At 36.0% G+C, this 23,341-nt stretch overlaps 1 protein-coding gene across 5 annotated transcripts in view; it reads right to left on the bottom strand.

Annotated features, from left to right (window-relative positions):
* RAPGEF6 (Rap guanine nucleotide exchange factor 6) overlaps positions 1-23,341 on the bottom strand; it is a 191,222-nt gene that overhangs the window by 35,919 nt on the left and 131,962 nt on the right. For all 5 annotated transcript variants that reach the window (XM_047084272.1, XM_047084264.1, XM_047084255.1 and 2 more), the window contains 4 exons: positions 22,890-23,130; positions 16,210-16,367; positions 7,560-7,800; positions 5,125-5,508 (listed from right to left, as the gene is read on the bottom strand). In XM_047084272.1, coding sequence (XP_046940228.1) covers positions 5,125-5,508; positions 7,560-7,800; positions 16,210-16,367; positions 22,890-23,130 — 1,024 coding nt within the window. The remainder of the gene's footprint in view (positions 1-5,124; positions 5,509-7,559; positions 7,801-16,209; positions 16,368-22,889; positions 23,131-23,341) is intronic.

The raw sequence follows: 23,341 nt of genomic DNA on the forward strand, positions 1-23,341 counted from the left end.
TCCCAAACCGTTTGGATTGTTGTATTTTCATTTTCATTTGTTTCCATATATTTTTTAATTTCTTCTCTAAGTGCCTGGTTGACCCATTCATTCTTTAGTAGGGTGTTCTTTAACTCCCATGCTTTTGGAGGTATTCCAGACTGTTTCCTGTGGTTGATTTCAAGTTTCACAGCATTGTGGTCTGAAAGTGTGCATGGTATGATCTCAATTCTTTTATACTTATGAAGGGCTGTTTTGGGACCCAGTATGTGATCTATCTTGGAGAATGTTCCATGTGCACTCGAGAAGAAAGTATATTCTGTTGCTTTGGGATGCAGAGTTCTAAATATATCTGTCAAGTCCATCTGATCCAATGTATCATTCAGGGCCCTTGTTTCTTTATTGATTCTGTGTCTAGATTATCTATCTATTGCTCTAAGTGGGGTATTAAAGTCCCCTACAATTACCACATTCTTATCAATAAGGTCACTTATGTTTGTGATTATTTTACATATTTGGCAGCTCCTGTATTCAGCACATAGACATTTATAATTGTTACCTCTTCATGATGGATAGACCCTGTAATTACTATATAATGCCCTTCTTCATCTCTTGTTACAGCCTTTAAAGTCTAGTTTGTCTGATATAAGTATGGCTACTCCAGCTTTATTTTGACTTCCAGTAGCATGATAGATAGTTCTCCATCATTCCATGCTCATGGATTGGAAAAATAACATTGTTTAAAATGTCAATACTATCCAAAGCAATCGACACATTCAATACAATCCCAATCAAATTGCACCAGCATTCTTCTCGAAGCTAGAACAAGCAATCCTAAAATTTGTATGGAACCACAAAAGACCCCGAATAGTCAAAGTAATATTGAAGACGACGACCAAAGTGGGAGGTATCACAATTCCAGATTTTAGCCTCTACTACAAAGCTGTAATCATCAAGACAGCATGGTATTGGCACAAAAACAGACACATAGACCAATGGAATAGGACAGAGACTCCAAAACTGGACCCACAGAAGTATGGCCAACTAATCTTTGACAAAGCAGGAAAAGTACCCAATGGAAAAAAAAGACAGTGTCTTTAACAAATGGTGCTGGGAGAACTGGACAGCAACATGCAGAAAAATGAAACCAGACCACTTTCTTACACCATCACAAAAATAAACTCAAAATGGATGAAGGATGAATGGGCGACAGGAAACCATCAAAACCCTAGAGGAGAAAGCAGGAAAAAAACCTCTCTGACCTGAGCTGCATCAATTTCTTACTTGACACATCTCCAAAGGCAAGGGAATTAAAAGCAAAAATGAACTATTAGGACCTCATGAAGATAAAAAGCTTCTGCACTGCAAAGGAAACAATCAACAAACCTAAAAGGCAACCAACGGAATGGGAAAAGATATTTGCAAATGACATATCGGACAAAGGGCTAGTTTCCAAAATCTATAAAGAACTCACCAAACTCCACACCCGAAAAACAACCCAGTGAAGAAATGGGCAGAAACATGAACAGACAATTCTCTAAGGAAGACATCCAGATGGCCAACAGGCACATGAAAAGATGCTCAACGTCACTCCTCATCAGGGAAATACAAATCATCAAAATCACACTATCATCTCACGCCAGTCAGAGTGGCTAAAACAAACAAATCGGGCAACTATAGATGATGGAGAGGATGTGGAGAAATGGGAACCCTCTTGCATTGTTGGTGGGAATACAAACTGGTGTAGCCGCTCTGGAAAACAGTGTGGAGGTCCCTCAATAAATTAAAAATAGATCTACTCTGTGACCCAGCAATAGCACTGCTAGGAATTTACCCAAGGGATACGGGAGTGCTGATGCCTAGGGGCACTTGTACCCCAATGTTTATGGCAGCACTTTCAACAATAGCCAAATCATGGAAAGAGCCTAAATGTCCATCAACTGATGAATGGATAAAGAAGTTGTGGTTTATATATACAATGGAATACTACTTGGCAATGAGAAAGAATGAAATATGGCCTTTTGTAGCAACGTGGATGGAACTGGACAGTGTTATGCTAAGTGAAAAAAGTTATACAGAGAAAGACAGATACCATATGTTTTCTCTCTTATGTGGATCCTGAGAAACTTAACAGAAGACCATGGGGGAGAGGGAGGGGATAAAAAAAGTTGAGGGAGGGAGGCAAACCATAAGAGACTCTTAAAAACAGAATAAACTTGAGGGTTGATGAGGGGTGGGAGGGGAAAGTGGGTGATGGGCACTGAGGAGGGCACCTGCTGGGATGAGCATTGGGTGTTGTATGGAAACCAATTCGGCAATAAATTTCATATTAAAAATAAATAAACATTAAAAAATTTAAAAAAATAAAAGACACTATGACTTCATCTAAAAAAAAAAATAAATGTAAATGGATTGAAATCTTCCCACCAAATGGGTGGAAGAATAAAAAAGCAAGACCCAACTATATGCTGCCTACAAAAGACTCACTTTAGCTTAAAGGACACACATAAGCTGGAAATCAAAGTATGGAAAAGACAGTCCATGCAAGTGGAAACCAAGAGAGAGCAGGGTAGCTATATTTGTATCAGATAAAAAGGACTTTAAATCAAAAATGGTAACAAGAGACAGGGTCATTACATAATGATAAAGGGTCAACTCATCAAGAAAACATCGAAGTCATTAATATACATGCACCCAACATTTCAGCACCTAACTATATTAAGCAAACAGTAACAGACCTGAAGTAGCAACAAGCGGCAATATACTAGTATGGGAATTCAATACCCCACTTGCAGGAATGGATGAATTACCTAGACAGAAAATCAATAAAGAAATGGGACTTGAACCACACCTTAGGCTGAATGGACCTAACAAATACACACTGGACAGGTCTTTCACCATTAGCAGAATATTCACTCTTCTCAAGCATGAACAGAACATTCTCCAGGAGAGATTAGAAACTAAACCTCAAAAGTCTTAGCAAATTTAAGAAGACTGAAATCATGCTAAGTATTTTTTTCTGCCCATAATGGTCTAAAACTAGGAATTAAGAAGAGGAAAATGTGAAAATCTACCAATGGGTAGAAATTAAACAACATAACCGTGAATGGGTCAAAAAAACCAAAAGGGAAATAAGTATCTCTCAAAAAGGAAAATGGAGACACAACATACCAAAACCACTGGGATGCTGCAAAAACGATTTCCAAGACAGAAGTTTAGTGATAACTTTCTATAGTAAGTAAGATCTCCAATAAATTATCTAACTTTTCACATCAAAGAGCTAGAAAAAGAAACTTAGCCCAAAGTTAGGAAAAGGAAGGGAATAACAAATATCACAGCAGAAATAGAGGCCAAAAAATAAAAATAAAAAAGCAATGAAACGATAAACAAAATTGACAAACTCTTAGCAAAACTAAGAAAAAGAACTCAAATAAATAAAATATAGTATCTAATAGCAGGAAGAACTGGTTGGTTCACCTGTGTCACCTCTGCTGGAAAGTTGGTATGTGCTTTATCTTGTCTGATACACTTAAACATAAAATAGGAGGAACAAAGCAATTAATTTTTCAGGAACTACTGAAAATGTGTAATGTGTATAATAAAACGCTCTTTAAAACAAAACAAACCTCTTAACCAAATACCCATTTTGGGGCTACTGTCCACCACCTTCTCTTGAATCATTCTTTCCTTGGCTTTAGTGACACGATCATCACTGTGCTGGTGTATTATTTCTTTTATTCATCCTCTATCTCTTGGTTGGACTCTCTTCTTCACCCCAACATTCAGGATGGTCACTAGTTATGACTCTTAAGCCATTTACCTTTTATGCTCTCTTGTTACACAGAAATCCTCTTGGTGTCAGTTTTATTCACACTATTCCAAAACTAAGCCTGTCCCTACACAGTTTCAATTTCTAACCTTCGAAGTACTTATCAATGGCATTTTTGTTCCCTTTAGACTCAGCTGTTAAAAACTGTCAGTATGAAGTGTGATTCCTGCATTTTACAGATGAAAAACAAAAAACAAAACAAAACAAAACAAAAAATGGTCTTCAATTTTCTACTGACACATTGCTACTACACCACAGAGGCAGGACTCTGACACAAGTGCAGCTGATTCTAAAGGTCACTGCTAAACTCTGTTCCACACTCCTCCTAAAAAAAAGAAACAAACAAAAAACACCCCCGCCCCAACCCAAAACTCCTCCTAAAGCATCTAATTAAAGTGTATCCAGTGGTTAACTTCATAAAGGACTTTTTTATTACCATGACAGATTTATGATTATAAAGATTCTGATTCTATCTCATGTGAGGGTAGGAACAAGCCATAATTAAATTCTGGGCGGGGCGGGGGGCGGTGCGGCGTGGCATACATAGTTGGGATTAAGATGTAATTATGCTGCTATATGTAAGCACGTGGCCTTATAAATGCACAAAACTGCAACTACCCTCCCTATTTAAAATTACACTTCCTTTGAGAGGAATCCCTCTAATGATCAGCACTATACTATAGGGGAGGGTCAGAAGATAAATTATCAATCTCAGCCAGACCTAGTGAGTCAGGGGAAGAAGATTCCCAGCTCATATAACCATCCACACTTTCTGGGCTTTTATAAACCAAATTTTTGTAATTCTAATTCTAATGCCTACCTAGTTTGGACAACAACACATCCAGTGATATGTGAGGCAGTACCTGATGAATGAGCTTACCAAATAGTTGCATTATTACTGTTGTTGTTGTTTCAAAATAGCAATTTTAGATTAGAGTACTGATACCACACTATGATTTTTCAGTGCCAAATCACAGTGAGGTAGATAATGAAAGATGCACAGTACTGGAGTCTGATGATAAAGACCAACTGTTGGGCATATATCCAAAGAGAGTATGCCAAAGGGAGAGAAAGGAAGAAAAATGGCAAGGAAATCAACCTTACTCAGCCAAAAAAAAAAAAAAAAAAGTTTAAATGAATGATGGAAGAAACAAAAAGCAAAAAACCACTATCACCAGAAGGGAAAACATATTAACTCTAACAATACTTTAAAAACCTGTTAATCGGACTTTTCTTCTCCTAGTCACTTAACAAACAAGAAATTAGCTTCATATCTAATACAACAAAACTATACACAACTATTTGTACAAACTTACCTTATTATTGCAAACATGGAATTGAAGTTCTTACATTCTCTACAATGAAGTGCAATTTTAATAAAATGCTTAATAATCTTCATTCGTTTGAGCTGATTTGGTTCAGTTAAAATCTCTGAAGCAACCCAGAATGTCTCCTGGTTAACAATGTCCTCAAACTCTTTCAAGTGAGTATTTCCTGTTTTGGAATCTAACTTAAAAAGGTCATCGATGTATTCAGTAGGCTCAATATTACGAAACAAATCAAAGTCCCTCATTGATAGCTGAGTGGCCACCTCAATGGTACTGAGCTGCAGCATGGACAGTTGGCTTTCCTTAACTAGTTCTTGGGCATCTTCATCTGAACATAAAGTTTCTGTTTCCATGTTATTTTTTAAATAATACCTAAAAAAAAAAATTGTTTTTATAAGTGATTTCACAATTATAAGAGCATCTTCCGTATCTAACTTGTCAAAATGTCATTATACGGTTAATAACATTTTGTCAAAAATATTAGCAGACTATTCATTTGTAGATGAAATGGAAAATTAACATTTTAAGTGTTCATTTATTTTTGAGAGAAAGATAGAGGGACACAGAGAATCCCAAACAGGCTATGCGCTGTCAGCACAAGGCCTGAGGCAGGGCTCAAACACATGACCTGAGCAGAAATGAAGAGTCAGATACTTAACCTACTGAGCTACTCAGGTGCCCCAGAAAATTAACATTTTAAATGAGAAAAATTTAAAGAGTAAAAATAATGTTGATAGTGCCGTGAACCTTATCATTTTACACAACTACTCACAAAATGTGTCAATAATTGTGTATATATTCTTGAGGATGAAAGCTCTCTAAGGCCTATATGAAGGTATCTGATGCATAGCAGGTACTATGTTAAGTATTTGTTCATGGACAGCATGAATAAACACCTGAATCTATTCAGAAGTTGTTCCTACGCTTATTTTCTTCTTCATTTCTGAATTCCCAAGAGGAGCAAAGAAGAGTAAGACCTGTAAAGGAGAGAAACCCTTGCACTAACGATTTCTCCCTTGTTAAATACAAAACCTCACTCCAGCAAATGGTACTGATCAGCAAGCATAAAAAAGACCTTCATTTTCTTCTTTTTACATCAACAATTCTATAGCACTTAAGAGACAAGCTTCACAGTTGGGAAATATCTTGCACAAGGCTGTTGCTGGGGACAAAGAGGTAACATGCTGTGTCACACGTCACTTTTACTTTATTCTTTTCTGGTATACAACTCGATCCAAGCCTAAGTTTGTATCTCATCTATTTTTACAGTCAAGCAACTATACCTCTTTTTCTTCTTTTATACTATTCACATGCCTAAAAGAATACTACAAATGTGTTGAGACCCATTACACTAGTTAATTATATCTAACATTTATAGGGTAGGTTAACTCATTAATTCTCTTAACATTCTTATGAGGTAGTTTCTATTTATTATCATCCCCATATTTTTGATGAGAAAATTCAGGCAGAGAGAAACTAAATAACACCCTGGTCACACAGCCAGAACTAGAATTTACCCAGACTGCTGAGCACCCTAGCTCCAGGGTCTGTGCTCTTTAAGCACTATGTGTAGCTAGCAAAGCAGAGTTAACCCACTCTTTTAACAGCATCCATGACAGGCAATCTCTGTAAGGTTTCTAACGATTTTACTCTACATGTAAATCTAAGGTCACTAAAAAGAACATATTATTCTCAGAGAAAACCACCAGCATAAAGAACAAATGTACTATAGAAACAATCTTCTGGTTGATCAAATAATTTTCGGAGCTCATTTAAAAATTATGCCTTCTTTTGTCCCACGTAAATTTTAGTCACATTAAAAACAAATTTATAATTTAACACATATATTGTCAAATACATATAAAGATATGTATCACTTGGTTTCCTCTGTAAAAAATGGACTGGACTACATCAGTGGTTCTAAGACTATTTCAGCAAGAGGGCTAAAATAGCTTAGCAAATTGTCCTCTCTCTCCTCTCATTTTCAGGTAGTCTTTATGAGAGCTAACACTCTGAGATTCCATTTACGTAATTATGGAGACAAGGAAGCTGAAAAAGAGAAATCCTACTTTAATTTTAGAGTGAATTCAGTGGCCTTAAGACGTGATGTTTCTACTTAAAATGTCTGTTTTTACACATGATCTTCAAAAACACATCTGAAGGGGGATTAAGAGATTTAAAAACTTCCAGTTATGTAATAAATAGCTCATGGAGATAAACATACAGCAGAGGAAATATAGCCAATAACAGGCTGACAACATTGTCCGGTGACTACACTCATCGTGGAGAACACTGAACACTGTACACAACTGTCAAACATGCTGTACACCTCAAACTAAGAGAACACTGTAGGCTAATTATAGTTCATTAAAAAAAAGAAACACATCTAGAAACAAAATACATTCACTAATAAGCACATTCACCTTCCATTGAGCTGAATTCTATCAGCTAATTTGGAGAACTGGTCCGGAAGTCTTCTTTGTTTTATGACACCCTCAGGAGTAACAGAAACTTCACAGAGAGAATATGTGTCAGACGCACCAGTCAAACCAAATTCATGAACAGCATGACAAACAACTTCTTTAGCTGTAGTGTCTTTACTGATGATAATGTAGCAACTTTGTTGATCTGCTTTGAAAACTCTTATAACTTGATCAGGAATATCTACATGAATACAAAAGTGTGCCTTGTTATTTTCAAGACAATTAAACTCTTCAAAAAGCAATTCAGAACAAAAAGCTCCCTCTGAACAGTGATACATACATTTCTATTCTAGGAGGTTAACAGAAATCACTGTTGCATTTATTGATAAATGAATATATCAGCCTTCTCAGGTGATGAAATACTAATATATGTTCACAGAAAAACACATACAAAAAAATAAGCTGTTTTTAATGGAGGCATAGGACTCCTTAAGATATACTTATTTTTTTAAAAATGTTTACTGGGCGCCTGGGTGGCTCAGTCGGTTAAGCGGCTGACTTCAGCTCAGGTCACGATCTCGCGGTCCGTGAGTTCGAGCCCGAATCGGGCTCTGGGCTGATGGCTCGCTCAGAGCCTGGAGCCTGCTTCCGATTCTGTGTCTCCCTCTCTCTCTGCCCCTCGCCCGTTCATGCTCTGTCTCTCTCTGTCTCAAAAATAAATAAACGTTAAAAAAAATTAAAAAAAAATTCTCTTCTAAAAAATGTTTACTTATTTTTGAGAGAGAGAGTGATCGTGTGCATTTGCGTGAGCAGGAGAAGGGCAGAGAGGTGGGTAGAGAGAGTGAATTCCAGGCAGGCTCTGTGCTATCAGTGCAAAGCTTGATACAGAATGTGAACTCATGAACCATGAGATCAAGAGTCAGATGCTTTAACCCACTGAGCCACCCAGGCAACCCCATAATATGTATTTTATATTTTTACATCATACAAACCTTTAATGACAAACATTAGGTTGCATATCTTTTATTATGACATTATGATGAATAATACCCCCTGCCCCTTCCCTAGTAGATAAACCTTTGCAGGCAATCTGATTATTTCCTCAACGAAAATCCAAAAAGGGTGGGGGATGGGGGAGGAGACGAAGAAGAGAGAGAGAGAATTGCTGAATTCAAGGAAGGACATGCTTATTTTTAAGGTTTTTGAAATATAGTGCCAAAGTGTTCTCCAAAAAGGCTATAATATTTTATCATCCTGGAATATAAAGAGAACAATTTTAGTTACATTCTTAGTATTCCTTCTTTTTAAAAATACTTTTTGGTATTCTTTATGCTCTTTCTTACTGAATTTATGCCAATACTAGATAACAACGCTCAGTCTACTATAAAGTGGACATGTTTTCCTATTTTCATATTTAACAGGAAATTTAAAATATTCATGCGGTTAAATCTCAAACTTTGTCATTTCTTTTTAATTTTTTGATGTTTGAGACAAAAGAAAGACAGCACAAGTGGGTGAAATGGGTAGGAGGAGAAAGAGAATCTCAAGCAGGAGCCATGCTCAGCACAGAGCCCAACAAAGGACTCACTCCCATGACTCTGGGATCATGACCTGAACTGAAATCAACAGACACCCAACCGACTGAGCCACAAAGGCACCCCTTTACCTTTGTGATTTCTGCTATCAGCAGATAAATCTTACCTCAAGATAAATGTTCATAGGATATGCACAAATAAGTAATGATATTATCCTCCCCATTCTACCTTATTTTAAAAAATTTTTTCTGGTTACACAGCACTGGCCAAAAACTTCCAGGACAATGTTCAATATGATGACCCCGGGCTACTTTTTAATATAATTCAGTGTAAGTAAAAAGTGATTTGGGGCGCCTGGGTGGCGCAGTCGGTTAGGCGTCCGACTTCAGCCAGGTCACGATCTCGCGGTCCGGGAGTTCGAGCCCCGCGTCAGGCTCTGGGCTGATGGCTCGGAGCCTGGAGCCTGTTTCTGATTTTGTGTCTCCCTCTCTCTCTGCCCCTCCCCCGTTCATGCTCTGTCTCTCTCTGTCCCAAAAATAAATAAACGTTGAAAAAGTGATTTGACAGCATGAACACATGGTGTATTTTCCCCTAATATTACCAAATATTGATTATAAACATAAATAATCTGAAAATTAATCATTAATATTTCCCAATTTCCTAAAATTATTGTTACAAAATTGTTTAAAAATTTTTTTCCTAATATTCATTTTTGAGAGAGAGAGAGAGAGAGAGACAGAGTGTGAGTGGGGGAGGGGCAGACACAGAGGGAGACACAGAATCTGAAGCAGGCTCCAGGTTCTGAGCTGTGAGCAGAGAGCCCGATGTGGGGCTCAAACTCACAAACTGTGAAATCATGACCTGAGCTGAAGTCGGCGCTTAACCAACTGAGCAAACCAGGTACCCCAAAATTGTCTTTTTTTTTCTTAAGAAAAATATATTATTTGTGGGGGTTTTTTTGCTAATGACTGTAATTGGGTTGAGCAAGTTTGGTGGCTCAAGTAGATATGGTTTCTCTAGCACTATCTTATTGCATTATTAACTCTAAGAGATGAAGAAAACTTAACAAATTTGTCTTAAGGCCATCTGAAGTATAATTCTGTTTAAAGGCAAGAAAAGAGTAATGAAATAGATGCGGCAGAAAATAATTTCACAGAATAAGGTAACATTCTGAGGCTAATGGCACAAAAAGAGACAGATTTCCATGACCGACTGGAAGATTCAACTGAACATATATGAATACAATTCCAGGAAAAAGGAGTCCTAAATGTTCTGGGTCTACTGCCAAGTTGGAAGCAGAAAGCTTCATATATTCAGTCAAGTCTCTTTTATAAGATAGATGCAACAAACTGCCTTTCTTGATGTATGCAAATATATGAGTCACCAAAAGCCTCTTGTTCATTATTTCTTTGCAATAAGACAATCCTTCAGGTGTTGCTGACATCGGGTTTGTAAACCTACAAGGCTTAAGGTTAGAGTGTTTTATGATCCACCCAAATTGAGATGCTTCTCTACCCGTGGCTAGAAAATATTTTCAAGTAGATGCAAACTGCAGTTTGCTAAGAGAAAGACAGTGAACAAAAGGGTTTCATTATCCCCATTCCTATCCTCTTCACAAAAGTAGGCCTCAGTTGTCTGGGGCTCTAGAATTGGATCAGCTTACTAGGTCTTTGGAGACTGAGCTTTCAGCCCGCAGGACTGGCTAACCCTGAGGTAAGGGGGAGATGCTCTGATCACTTTAATTTCTCTAGGGAAATTTATTCACAAAGAGAGGGTGGGAATTTGCACACATTTCATTTTCTCTTCTTTTGTTTCCAACATACTATTAACATCTTCTGGGAAGGAACTCAGAGTTGTGTATCTTGCTAAACAGTTAAAAAAAAAAAAAAAAGTCATACTCTCCTAAAAGTGATTTGTTTCCCATGTGAAGGCCAAACTGTGACATAATCACATAAAAGGGATCTGGCATTATGAATGGGTACCTCTAGAATAGAACCATAAAAGGGATTATCCAGAGGGCAGCCCATTACCCAAACCCTGATAAATTTGCCAAGGTAGTAAATGCCAACCTAGAAAGTTACCTGGAAAAGGATTAGAGGAAGACATTTCTTTGCATTGCTATCATTGTCAGAGTAAACCTATTTTTCTCTTTTAGAGTTGTTACAGATATAAAATATCCATATTCTTCATCAACAAGTTTGCTGTCAGCGGGACATCATAGATGTCAAACCTAATACTTAAACATGGCAGATATTCCAATGTTAATGATCAGATGAATGGCAGACATGAGGTCAGAATAAATTTCAATCAAGAAAAATGATCTAATTATTTCAAATTTTAGGCATGAAATTAGAATGCATATAAAAATATAACCCCGTAAGGAGAAAACACATTTAAAAAGACTCTTGGTGGATGACAGCATTTATTAGTCTTAGGATTCATAGTTCATTTAAAAAAAAATCTTACATAATAGGTAAATAAATTTAAGAAAAGCAATCTCCAATATCTGGCCTTTCAACCCAAAGGCAAAATTTCTAGAATGCTAACTATAATCTTGCTGAATAAAATAAAAAAATAAGATACTTGAGGGAAGCATGTACTGACCCTGATGTTACAGTAAAAATGGGAGACCTTTTTAGGTAAGATGATGATAAAATAAAACCAAAAGGCTGCCTCTTGATTCTATCTTATGTTTTTAATGTTTATTTATTTATTTTTGACTTAGAGTGAGTGGGAAAGAGAGAGAGAGAGATAGAGAGAGAATGTGCATGCAGAGCAGAAAGGGAGACCAAGAATCTGAAGCAGGCTCCAGACTCTGAGCTATGTGCAGAGAGCGTGACAAGGGGCTTGAACTCACCAAATGCAAGATCATGACCTGAGCTGCAGCTGGAACCTTAACCGACTGAGCCACCCAGGTGTCCCATTTTGATTTTACTTTAAGTTGCTAAATGGTGAATAAATATTTAGGGAGTGCCTGTTATGTGTCAACCGTGTTCCATATGATGAAGATACAATAATAAATAAGATGGGACAAAGTCTCTGCTCATACCTGAGAGAATAAGTGGTGGTTCAAGGAAAGAAAATCTATATAGTGAAGAGTTTCACTAGGAAAACACAAGATAGTTGTATAATGGTATAGATCAAGAATTGGCACTTTTGTTCTATGAAGGGCAAGGCAGTAAACATTTTAAGTTTTGCTGGACAGGAGGCAAAATAGATGATATTTTGTACACACACACACACAGAATATATATATATATATATATATATATAAAAATATATATATTTATATATATATAAATATATATATTTATATATATATATAAAACAGAGAAAACAAATCTCCACAAAACATGACAAAAATTTGAAATATAATAATAATGCAAACATAAAATGTAAGGATACATAAACACAGAGACTTAGTCAACACTGTAAATGTCCACCAAAAGGGGACTGGTTAAATGAAATGCCAACAGCTGTTAAAAAAACTGTGGTAGAACAACACATTCTGAAACAGGAAAGTATTCAAGGTATATTGCCAGGTGAGATGGGTAAGTAGAAGAAAAGTACAGTGTATCATTTGGGGTGCAGAGAATGTGAACACATTTTATGTGCACTCAAATTTCTGGAAGGATATATGAATCAATGAACAATTGTTAATTCTGGGGAGTGGAGACTTATATTCTATCCTTTCTCTGCAATTTGATTTTTCAAAAACTTTATGTTCCTTTAAAATAAAAAATTAGTTAAAATAACTCAGAAGTGTAATGCTGAATCTGAAAGTTTACTAAGTATTAAAGAATCAAATAAAAGGTTTGTGCTATTAAATGAAAAAGAGGTAAGCAAAAAGTTCCATATGCACGCTTGAGAAAAAAAGAAAAATTCCAGTTTTACAATCCTTGGCCACACTCTTGAGTTGTTTTAGGTCTCATCGAATATTAGGTCAAAAATTCCCCCTACAAGTTTCCAAGTTATAGAGCAGCATGTATAATGATTCTATAACCAAAAATATATGTATTCAAAGAAAATGATGAAAAGAATACACACCAGTCTACACTGGCAAGCTTATCAGTGGGTAGAAAAGTTCTGGTTCCTACTTCATTCAATTCTGTATCATGGGACTTTTTAAAAATAATAAAACACTACACAGAAACATTAAGTAATGGAATACCACAGTTTTCAAGATACTTACAGTAAAAACCAACAGCTGTAGGCAGCAAAAACAAAGCAAAATCACAGAACAGTCAGCAATCAAAAGCAAACTATTAACAGTTCTGTAGCTTTCACCCAACTTGCTAAAAACAATTAAACAAGCAGCATAAACACACTGAAATCAACAGTAAGTTAATCAGACTTGGCCAATGTCACACATGTACTACAATACACACATGTGATGTACACAGCTAACCTAAAATTCAGTGCTGTCATGCAGAACTTAAGGAACTGAATTTGAAAATTAATTGCTAAGGAGTATTTTATTCAACAAATATAAACAGCACCATAAAAGCGTTTTCAGAAAGTTATACATTTTGGGGTTTAAAAACTACAACTTATAAGTTAAATACCTGTATGTATTCTTTTTTTTTGTAATTAAAAAAATTTTTTTGAGAGAGAGTGGCGGAGGGGCAGAGACAGAGAGAGAGAGAGAGAGAGAGAAAGAGAGAGAGAGAGAGAATCCTAAGTAGGCTCTGCGAGGTCAGCAAGGAGCCCTACGTGGGGCTGGATCTCATGACAGTGAGATCATGACCTGAGCTGAAATCATGAAGCAGATGCTTAACTGAGTGAGCCACCAAGGTGCCCCATATGTGTTCATTCATATTGCTGGTATGGACACAGACTGCAGACTGAGCTTTGCAGACTGACCTCTCAATACAGATTTTATCAAAGCATCTTTGGCTCTTTCAACATGTTTTCAATGAGTGAACTATGCAATCAAACCAAGTAGCACCTTCTCTTCAAATTTCAGTGCAATGAGGGGCTTACAGTTTCTAAATTTTAGTAATTTCAACCTCTTCTTTTGGTTCCCCCAGCTAACTCCCCAGCTGACTGCTCTCTTAGTCCTCTCCCTACAACCATCCCTTATGTTCCTCACCCCCACCTCTAGATATGCCAATGACAAAAACACAGCCATAAAAATCACTTAATTTAGAAATCATCTGTCCTTAAAAATGCAGCTTATGAAAGTATGCATACTTAGTTTGTGTTTTGGTAGTTTAAAAATATTTTATTTGTGAATGTAGTATAAGTAAGAGGCATTGCTGTGGGACACACATAGAGACATGAAAATAAATTCCCATGCTCCTACTTGAAAGCAATGTAAGAATAGACAATGAAAATGCGTTAAAGATTTCTCAGAAAGGAGGGATGGCCTTCCCAGAGAATGTAACATTTGAGCTCAGCATCATGGAATAAGAGAAAGTTCACCGGATATGCAGGGAGAGAACTTGACAGGTGGCAAAACAGCACGGGCAAAGAAATCACACTTGTGAAGATATGTGGCAAAGAGAGAGAATGTCAGAGTAGGGAGACTGGCAGGACAGAAGGCTAAAAAGGGGGTTTACAATCATGCTGTGTAAAGTGAACACTGACAGTTACTATGTTATTGTTGCAAGGTTACAGATTCACTCTGCCTTGTCACGATGGGGCTGAGATTCTGCGAACCACATTCTTGCCAACTGGTCCCTTCTTAGGTTATGCCAAAAAGGGCACCAAAAGCAACTGTAAGGTTAGAGGAAGAAAACACTTCCTGCTTTATATTTTTTCTTGTGGGATTTTTCTTCCTGTACTACCCCAGCAACACGTCTTCACCCCGTGGTGGCATTTCTTTCATGTACCAGAAGATGAATCCACTTTGCAGTTTTCCTGCCTCTGTGATACCTTAGTGCTTACTTCTTTACCATTTTAGGTAAACAGTTAATTGGCAACAATTTCTTATATTAAATTCCGATTAAATATCTGGAGTGGTTTCTATCTCATGACTGAACCTTCACTAATTCAGAAATCATTAAGAATTCCTAAGCAGAGTAACAACTCATTAAAATTTGTGATCCAGAAAGAACACTGGTAGACAGGTAGAGAGGAGGATGTGTTGAAGACAGATTAGTGAGTTTTGTACCCTCCAACAGTTAAGAGGCAAATGAAATTTTTAAAGACCCAAATAACAATGTACAGAATGAATGTCACTAAACTGTGGTACGTTGAGTTTTTATTCAAGTTGCTATAATAAAACAGAAACTTTACTACTACACTTACTATATATTCCCTCCTTTCTAATAATGAGATTCATGTAATCAAGCTTCCTTCCTTTCTTATACTAGCTGTTAGGGCCTTCAGCATTAAAACTGAAGTTGAATCACAACTACACCAATCTTTGTAGATCTATTTATTTTTTTTCTTTCTTCTCCTTGGACCTAATTATACATCTTGGTTTTAACTGTATGTGTCTTTTATTGAAAACCGTCCCAAATCCTTTCAAGTGATGGATACATAAGTAATTTTTCAAGTTTTTCTTCCCTGTAATGAAATTTTACATTATACAGTTAAATAACAATTTTTGTCTTTGGGCACGAACTGATGCATAAAAATAAACTTGATGTCCCACATGATGTTTAAACCCAAAACCAAAATTTAAGCACTAATGAAAAGATGCTATAGTATATCTAATTAACAATACATGACAATAAAACAATTTTAGCTTCAGGTGCTGGGGAAAAAAGTTTCCAGAAAATTACTAACACATTTCAGTACCTCACAAAGGAAGAGAAGTGAGGCCACCAAGACTGAAAAAATCTCCCTTATCCTTTTCCACACCATGGATAACTTATTTCTTGGCTGAGAAGCAGCATTCTTGCTTTCTTTCCACTGTTGTGATAAGGGTTACCAAAAGATACCTAAATGTAATCTCTTTCCTATGTACTATTTTATATTGGAGCAAGTACTGCTCAAGCTTACGCAAAAAGACAAAATGAATGTTGTGTTTGGAGTTCTGCAGTGAGTCATAACCTTGAGATAAGAGAAGAGGGAAGCAAACAAATCTATTTGATACACAAGTCTCAACCATCTAATTTGTCACTTTGGAATCAATATGGCTGTATAAAATCACAAACAAAAATTACCTGAAGGATTAGAAAAATCCAACATGCTGGTGGTAGGCTGCAGGAGATCAGGGCTGCTGGAAGAGAGTGTTCCAGGAATAGGCATTATAGCCAGACTGTGCCTGCAGTGTCTTGTTCCCACAATGCTGTCATCTTGCGACTGGCTCAGGCCTCCATCACTTGAAAAAAATGTCATACATCACTTTAAAGTAATTGAGAATTCTTAATGGTAAACGTTTCTGCTGTCTGTACACTGAGGCATAATGGAACCAATTCAGAGTGGTGATTTTAAAAATTATATATTACAGCAATTTAAAAATAGGACAACTATAATAATGAATACACTTATAAGTTAAATTTTTAGGATAAATAAATTTTAAGCAAGTTAAACCTAAGAAATTCTACTATACCATAAAGGTGTACTTCATAATGCATCATAAAGAAATAGTCACATTGAGTTTCTGTTGGTTTGGTAAAGAAATTAAATCTGGGTGTGTTGGGAGCCTTTAAGATTGGCCAGTTTCAGTAGACACTAATATATGTATCCAACAAGGCACAACCACACCCCAACAAGGTTCACACTCACAACATAGTGGATGGTGACCTTTTAGGCAAAGGATGCAGCTGGGTCTAAACCCAAACCAAAAAATGGCAGGCTGCAGAAAACAAAGGGACCATATCCGAGTGACAAAGTAAGAGAGGTCTTTAAACATATGAACAACCGGAGAACTGCCCAAACCAGTGATAACTGGGAAAAGATAAGAGGAAGATGGCAAACAGAAAACAATGGGTATATGTGACAAGTACAAAGAAGAAAGAAGAGGGCCAGAAATCAATATAAAGGAAAAAGAATTTTATAGTCTCTGAAGTTTAATCGAGGACACATTATTTCTTGTGTGATGTCTCAAGTCTAATTACTTGGCTACTCCCTAGATGAGAACATCAAAACTACAAAAGAAAGCGAACCATCTAAAGTTAATTCCCTTTAAAGTTTTAAAAAATATCAATCAAATGGCCATATGTAAGCAAATAAAGCACTCTTAAAATACTTTAAAGGTGTTACAGAGGCAACTCTAAATCCACTGAAGAGAGAAAAATCAAAAGAAATATAACTCTGTTACTTAAGTTTTAGATACCCCCAAAAGTTCTATAAAACAAAGGATAAATGAAACAGTCCTATATAAAGGACAGCAATGAAAAAGATTTCCATTAGCATCAATGATCAAAACACCACTTGTTTCTAAGAGTTAAACCAATTCTTAGGTTAACATTAATTCTTATCTATGTTTTACTCAATGTAGAATTCTACCCAATACTTGTTACACATATAGAGGTATCACAGAATACTTACCTATTATCAAGGAATGCATTAAATGAATGGTATGGGATACATCCAGAATGTTAGAGGAGTCAAACACAGGACTTAGGCAGATAAGGCAACTATGCAAGATGAAGTGTGGAGGATGGTTAAATAAACAGCTAAAGAGCTGCTGCTAGTAGCCAGACAAGGAAGACAGAGCTAGGACAAGCAAGACTGCGGAGGAGTTAGGGAAAAGCATGAAGACACGGAAGAGAGCAAAAGTGTTTCAAGAGCCAGCTATGCATAACCTGGATAATTAGCTACATGACCTCAGGGAAATTTGTTTCTGGACCTTGGTTTCCCCATCTAAAAATATAACTCTCTCTCCCCCAGGACTACTGTAAAGATTAAATGAGGTAATGTGGATGAACATTTTGGCTCAGAGGAAAAAACAATTCCAATTTTTAAGAAGACAGTGAATTACTTTTACTGAAATTAAAACAGAACAGTACAAAACTAGAAAGTACATTTTAAAATTTTAACAGGCTTTCTAATTTAATTGACTTTTGAAAACATATCTGCCAATTTTTGGACACAGACGGTCAAGTAATTAAATCCAAAGAAACAAACTGTTAAAAGAAGTTAGCTGGTCCCATTAATAATCACAGTAGAATCAAATGTAATTGTGTTAAAAAGTTATAATATTCTACTAAAGGGAATTGGCTGCCTTAAGTTACAGTAAGATGGAATTCACTATAAGACTAAGGAAAGTGTATGAAACACTAAAAGTCCTTATCTCTTTTATTGATGTTATTTAACATTACCTCTGCTTTTTAATAATCAAAGACAGGACACTGTAGAGATATATTAATGTAAAGCTGGTTACAAATTCATGGTAATTAAGGTGTGAGCATGTATAAATGAAAACTATACTAATGTTATTATGTACAACCCATGCTATGACACGAATGAAACAGTATCTAATTGGCAAAATATCCATGCTTGTTTGGAAGCTGAATTGATAAAGCCCGTTTGCAAATATAGTAATTACATCATTTCTTACCAAAACAGTCTCCTGAGAAGATGATGCAGTAACAGAAACAACATACTTTTAAAAAATTCCTCAGTAACTCCCCAACACTAACTTTACTTAGAATAAAAGTATATTTTAGTTTCACATTATGAAACTAAGAAGGCTACATAAACACCTGTATGCTAATAAAAAATAATCCCAATGTTAAAAGCAAACAAAGTATGCTGACAAAAAAAAAAAAAAAGGTGAGAAAAAATAATTTCTGATAAGCAAACAAGACAGTCTACTTCTGGGACTGTGTTACAAAGAATAATATTAAGCTGTTATATAAGCAATTTGTGATTAAAAAACAAATTAAAAGCTGAATGATTTTAAAAAATAGGACATCAGATTTGTTTTTCCACTGATGTTATTGGAAATTAGTAACTATTTTTCTACTTCTAATGTTCAGGAGAATTCTTTCATTTTAAAATTATGTCATGGTTAGGGATTTGGGGAATTATCTATTCTTAATCTCAACTATTTGTTCCTTCCTTATTTTAATATTCTTTGTCTCACAGATACACATACTCTTTCTTGTAGTATTTCGAGGACAATTCTTAGAAAAGTGAGTGCTACAAAGGCAGAGACCAAGAGCCTTTTTCAAAGAGCCTTGACACACATATGTTCAGAATTATGGAATTAGACTCATTAAAATTTTTTCTCACTTAAAAAATATTCAAAGTAGAAAATTTAAAAAAATATAGTGAACAAACAAGGAAGAAAACAATTACCTATAAAACCACACCCTACACAAAACCACAACCAACAGTTTTCCTTTTTAGTTATTTTTACAGTATACATTACAATCTAATTAACCAATCCCCTGTAGCTGGACTTCTAGGGTATTTCCAACTTTGTTTCATTATAGGTAATACTACTAAGAATATCTGTATATAAATCTTCATCAATTTATTACTAGAAATGGAATTGTTGAATCAAAGGTATAAACATTTTTAAAACTCTTAATCAAAAAATGCCCAGGGAAACCTGGGTGGCTCAGCTGGTTAAGCCTCCAACTCTTGATTTTGGTTCAGGTCATGATTGTCAGTTCATGGAATAAGCCCCATATCCAGCTCCAAGCTGACAGCCAGGAGCCAGTTTGGGATTCTCTCTCGGCCCCTTCCCCAGCTTGCACACACTCTTTCTCACTCAAAATAAATAAATAAAACATTTTTAAAAAATGCCCGAATACTTGATAGAAAGGTTGTCATTTCCTATTTTTTTTTTTAATGGTTATTTTTGAGAGAGAGAGGGAGCAGGGGAGGGGCAGAGAGAGAGAGAGAGAGAGAGAGAGAGAGAGAGAGAGAGAGGAGAGAGAGGATCTCAAGCAGGCTCCACACTGTCAGCACAGTGCCCAACATGGGGCTCGAACTCAAGAACCATGAGGTAGTGACCTGAGCTGAAATCAAGAGTCAGACGCTCAACTGACTGAGCCACTCATGTACCCCATAATTTCATATTTCTACAGCAGTTTGAGCTTATTATTTGTCTTATGTTATCAATTCAGGCCCTGATTATTCTCCTGTCAATCTGTGATAAAACAAATGATACACCGTTTTTAAAATAAATTGTGTGTCCTTGATTATTATGGATGTAGAGTATGTGACTCAACGTTCTTTGCCTATTTTTCTATTGAAGTTTCAGTGATTTTATTGTGTACCTATTAAAAATCACCTGAATTCATTTGTAATGATTAAGTGCCAAGAAACAGGACACACATTCATTCTCAAAACTGCAAAGTGACCAGTATGACAAATCAGTTCTCTGCAAAAAAAAAAAAAAAAAGGCTCCAATGAAAACCTTTATGATTTCTACTAAAATAACATTTTTTCTGGTATTTATATGGCTGAAATTATTGGCATTTTACTTCACTGAAACGTGTTTAGAAGAGAGAGCCAGTTTAATATTAACACCTGATGTACAGTATTTTACTAATGTTAGCATTCACAGCGAACAGCCTCCGACTGGCAAAACAGACTCAATAAATACTTGCTAACTACTAAAAGAAAAAACAATTCCCTTCTGAGTTAACTACTTCTACAAGATATTTCATTTTGAGACGTACCAATACAAAGAAATAAGGCTTGAAAACACTCAAATGATTGTTCCTGGCCACCTTCCTTTCCATGCCTACTATAAGCAAAGATAGAATCCAAGAGGTGAAACCAATTCCCACTCCCTGAAGGAGATACTATGGAGATGACAGACTGATTTAGCTGCCTGAAACTTGAACATAGCTACTTGGAATCTGACACTAACAAGCTAAAGTCCAATACAATCACTGTCCTATGGTTCTAGACGACACATGTCACAATTATGCCTCTGTTCAAAATGAAAAACAGTTAAAGGATACATTTATTCTACATCAAATCCACCAGGGTTTCTAGAAATGGAACTCGGGGTAATACCTCCTAAGAATTCCCTTTACAAACTCTTTTCTTTTTGGTCCTCCATTCATTTCCCTTCTCCCCAGTGCTGTCATGCACAATTCCGGTCATCCAAGACTGTCTCCCATCTTTACAATGTAGGCTAGTCCCTCTCATATTCTCCTTACCTCCCATTTATGAGAATAAGACTTCTCTTACAGTGTTTGCTGCCCTGCTGTCATATGACAGTATGCTCAATATTAAAAGAATTTTGCTACTTTAAAGTTAGGATTTTTACAATCTGCTTGCCTCTAGGAGAGCAGTCATTAAGAAAGAAATGAGTGACAATAAACACAGAGCTCAAGATGCTTTAATTCTCTGTGAGCCCCAAATTAAATGAAGAACAAATGTGTTACCTGATTGGAAGTAAGAACTCAAGAAGAAAAGCATGTTGAGATCAGGCAATCTCTGAGATCTTGAACACTATAAAAGCTGAGAGTTGACATTTACCTACTTCCAACTTGTCCCCTAATTAGTGTCATTATTACAATGACAATGTGCTATACTGTCAACCCCAATACACCAAATACAACTAACAGAGCTTCTATCACTTCCTACTATGACACGATGAAGTCCATCACTTTAGTATAATATTCAAAGTCTTTCATAACTCAGCTCTTCCCTATCTCTCCTGCTTCATCTCTACATGCACACCCAGAGTCTATATAACCTACCAAACTTGTTCCTGTCTTTGTGCACATCAAAACATTTATCACCCTGTAATGCACCATTTGTCTGCTTTCTCTTTTTAGATTACCAACTCTTAGAGGACAAGAAACTTGCTCTATTAATCTTCCTACATTTCTATATTTGAACACTGTCTGTGCCTTGTGTATAAGCATGTGGAGAATAAAGGGTTCCTGATACCAATTCCTTAAAAGTAGTAACTACCTCTTTTCAGCTCTCAAAACCACAGAGCATAGTGCTGGGAACTATAAGGAACTAAACAAATATTTGATTATGTTTTGCTTAAATGTTTTCTTCCTTTTATTTTTTTTCTTCTCTTCTCTTTCTTTTACTTAATTCACTGTGTTAATTTATTCAACAAATACTGAGTGCCTACTGATGTGCTAGGTACTGAGCTGGATTAACACTTCTGTGATTGCTTTATGAAGTAGATAATGTAAAATATACAGATATAATATATACTACACCCATTCCCATCCACTTCAGTGAAATGATTTTCTTAAGTACTTTACAGACCTCAAATTACATTTCAAATCACAAAGTTTCCTTCAGTTTTGGTGACATCTCATTTTAGAAACAAGTAGATTTGACTAAAAAGGTCAGCTTTAGAATTCAGGAAGGAATAAATAGTGCAATAAGAGAAAGATGATTTAGAAGACAAAAAAACTAGCATCCGCAAATTTATCCTCAAGTTTTAAGATGTTCAAATTTGGGAGCACTTGGGTGGCTCAGTTGGTTAAGCATCTGACTCTTGGTTTTGGCTCTGATCATGATCTCACAGTTCAGTGAGTTCGAGCCCCACTGCCAAGGCAGAGCCTGCTTAGGGTTCTCTCCCTCCCTCTCTCTCTGCCCTCCCCCACTCACACTGTCGCTGTCTCTCTCAAAATAAATAAACTGAAAAAAAAAAAAAAGAAAAAAGATGTCCAAAGGACTTAAATTAGATAAAAAGTACACAAGAAAAGATTTTGTAAAATAAAATGGTCAGTCTTTCCTAAAATTCAAAACAAAGCTACTAGAAGAATATATACTCTAGTAGTGGTAATTTCATGGAAATGATGGAAAGATACTAAGATTTTCTTATTTATGGTTTACTTGAAGATTTTATAATGCGTTAGTTGTATAAAAAACAAATTGACCCCAAATTCCCTTCCACCAAATAAAAACTTTAGAGTCAACAGGAAAATGTCTACATTACTGAGATGATTGCACCTACCTGAACAGTTTTGGAGGCAGGATACTAAACCGTGTTTTATCCAAAATTTTCCTGATTTTGTTTCTTCCACCTGAAACAGTATTTGCTTTTATTTTCTTATTTCCTTTCTCCTGTGATGTCTGTTCGATATCTCCTGGTACATCCTGGATTGAATGGCGATTACTTTTTTTTTCAGCAATTTTAGGAATATGAGGAACTCCATATTTTTCTTGTTCAGTCCTACTAAGTAACTCTTTGAACACTGTGTAAATAAATAAAGTTGTCATTTGTTTTATTCTCATTAGCAAGTTTTTACAAAAAACAACAAATTTTAAACATCAATACAGTCACTTTCTATTATTTGGCCTTTCACAGTCTCATCCACTAAACATTATGAAATCTACACCATGCTTCATCAGCTATACCAACTTATCTCTTCATTTTTTTTACGATTTTATTTTTAATTTTTTTTT

The sequence above is a fragment of the Lynx rufus genome, unplaced genomic scaffold (assembly GCF_022079265.1).
Source record: "Lynx rufus isolate CCGP_SWC_20201006 ecotype Redwood Valley unplaced genomic scaffold, mLynRuf1.p SCAF_1, whole genome shotgun sequence".
Taxonomy (NCBI): Eukaryota; Metazoa; Chordata; class Mammalia; order Carnivora; family Felidae; genus Lynx; species Lynx rufus.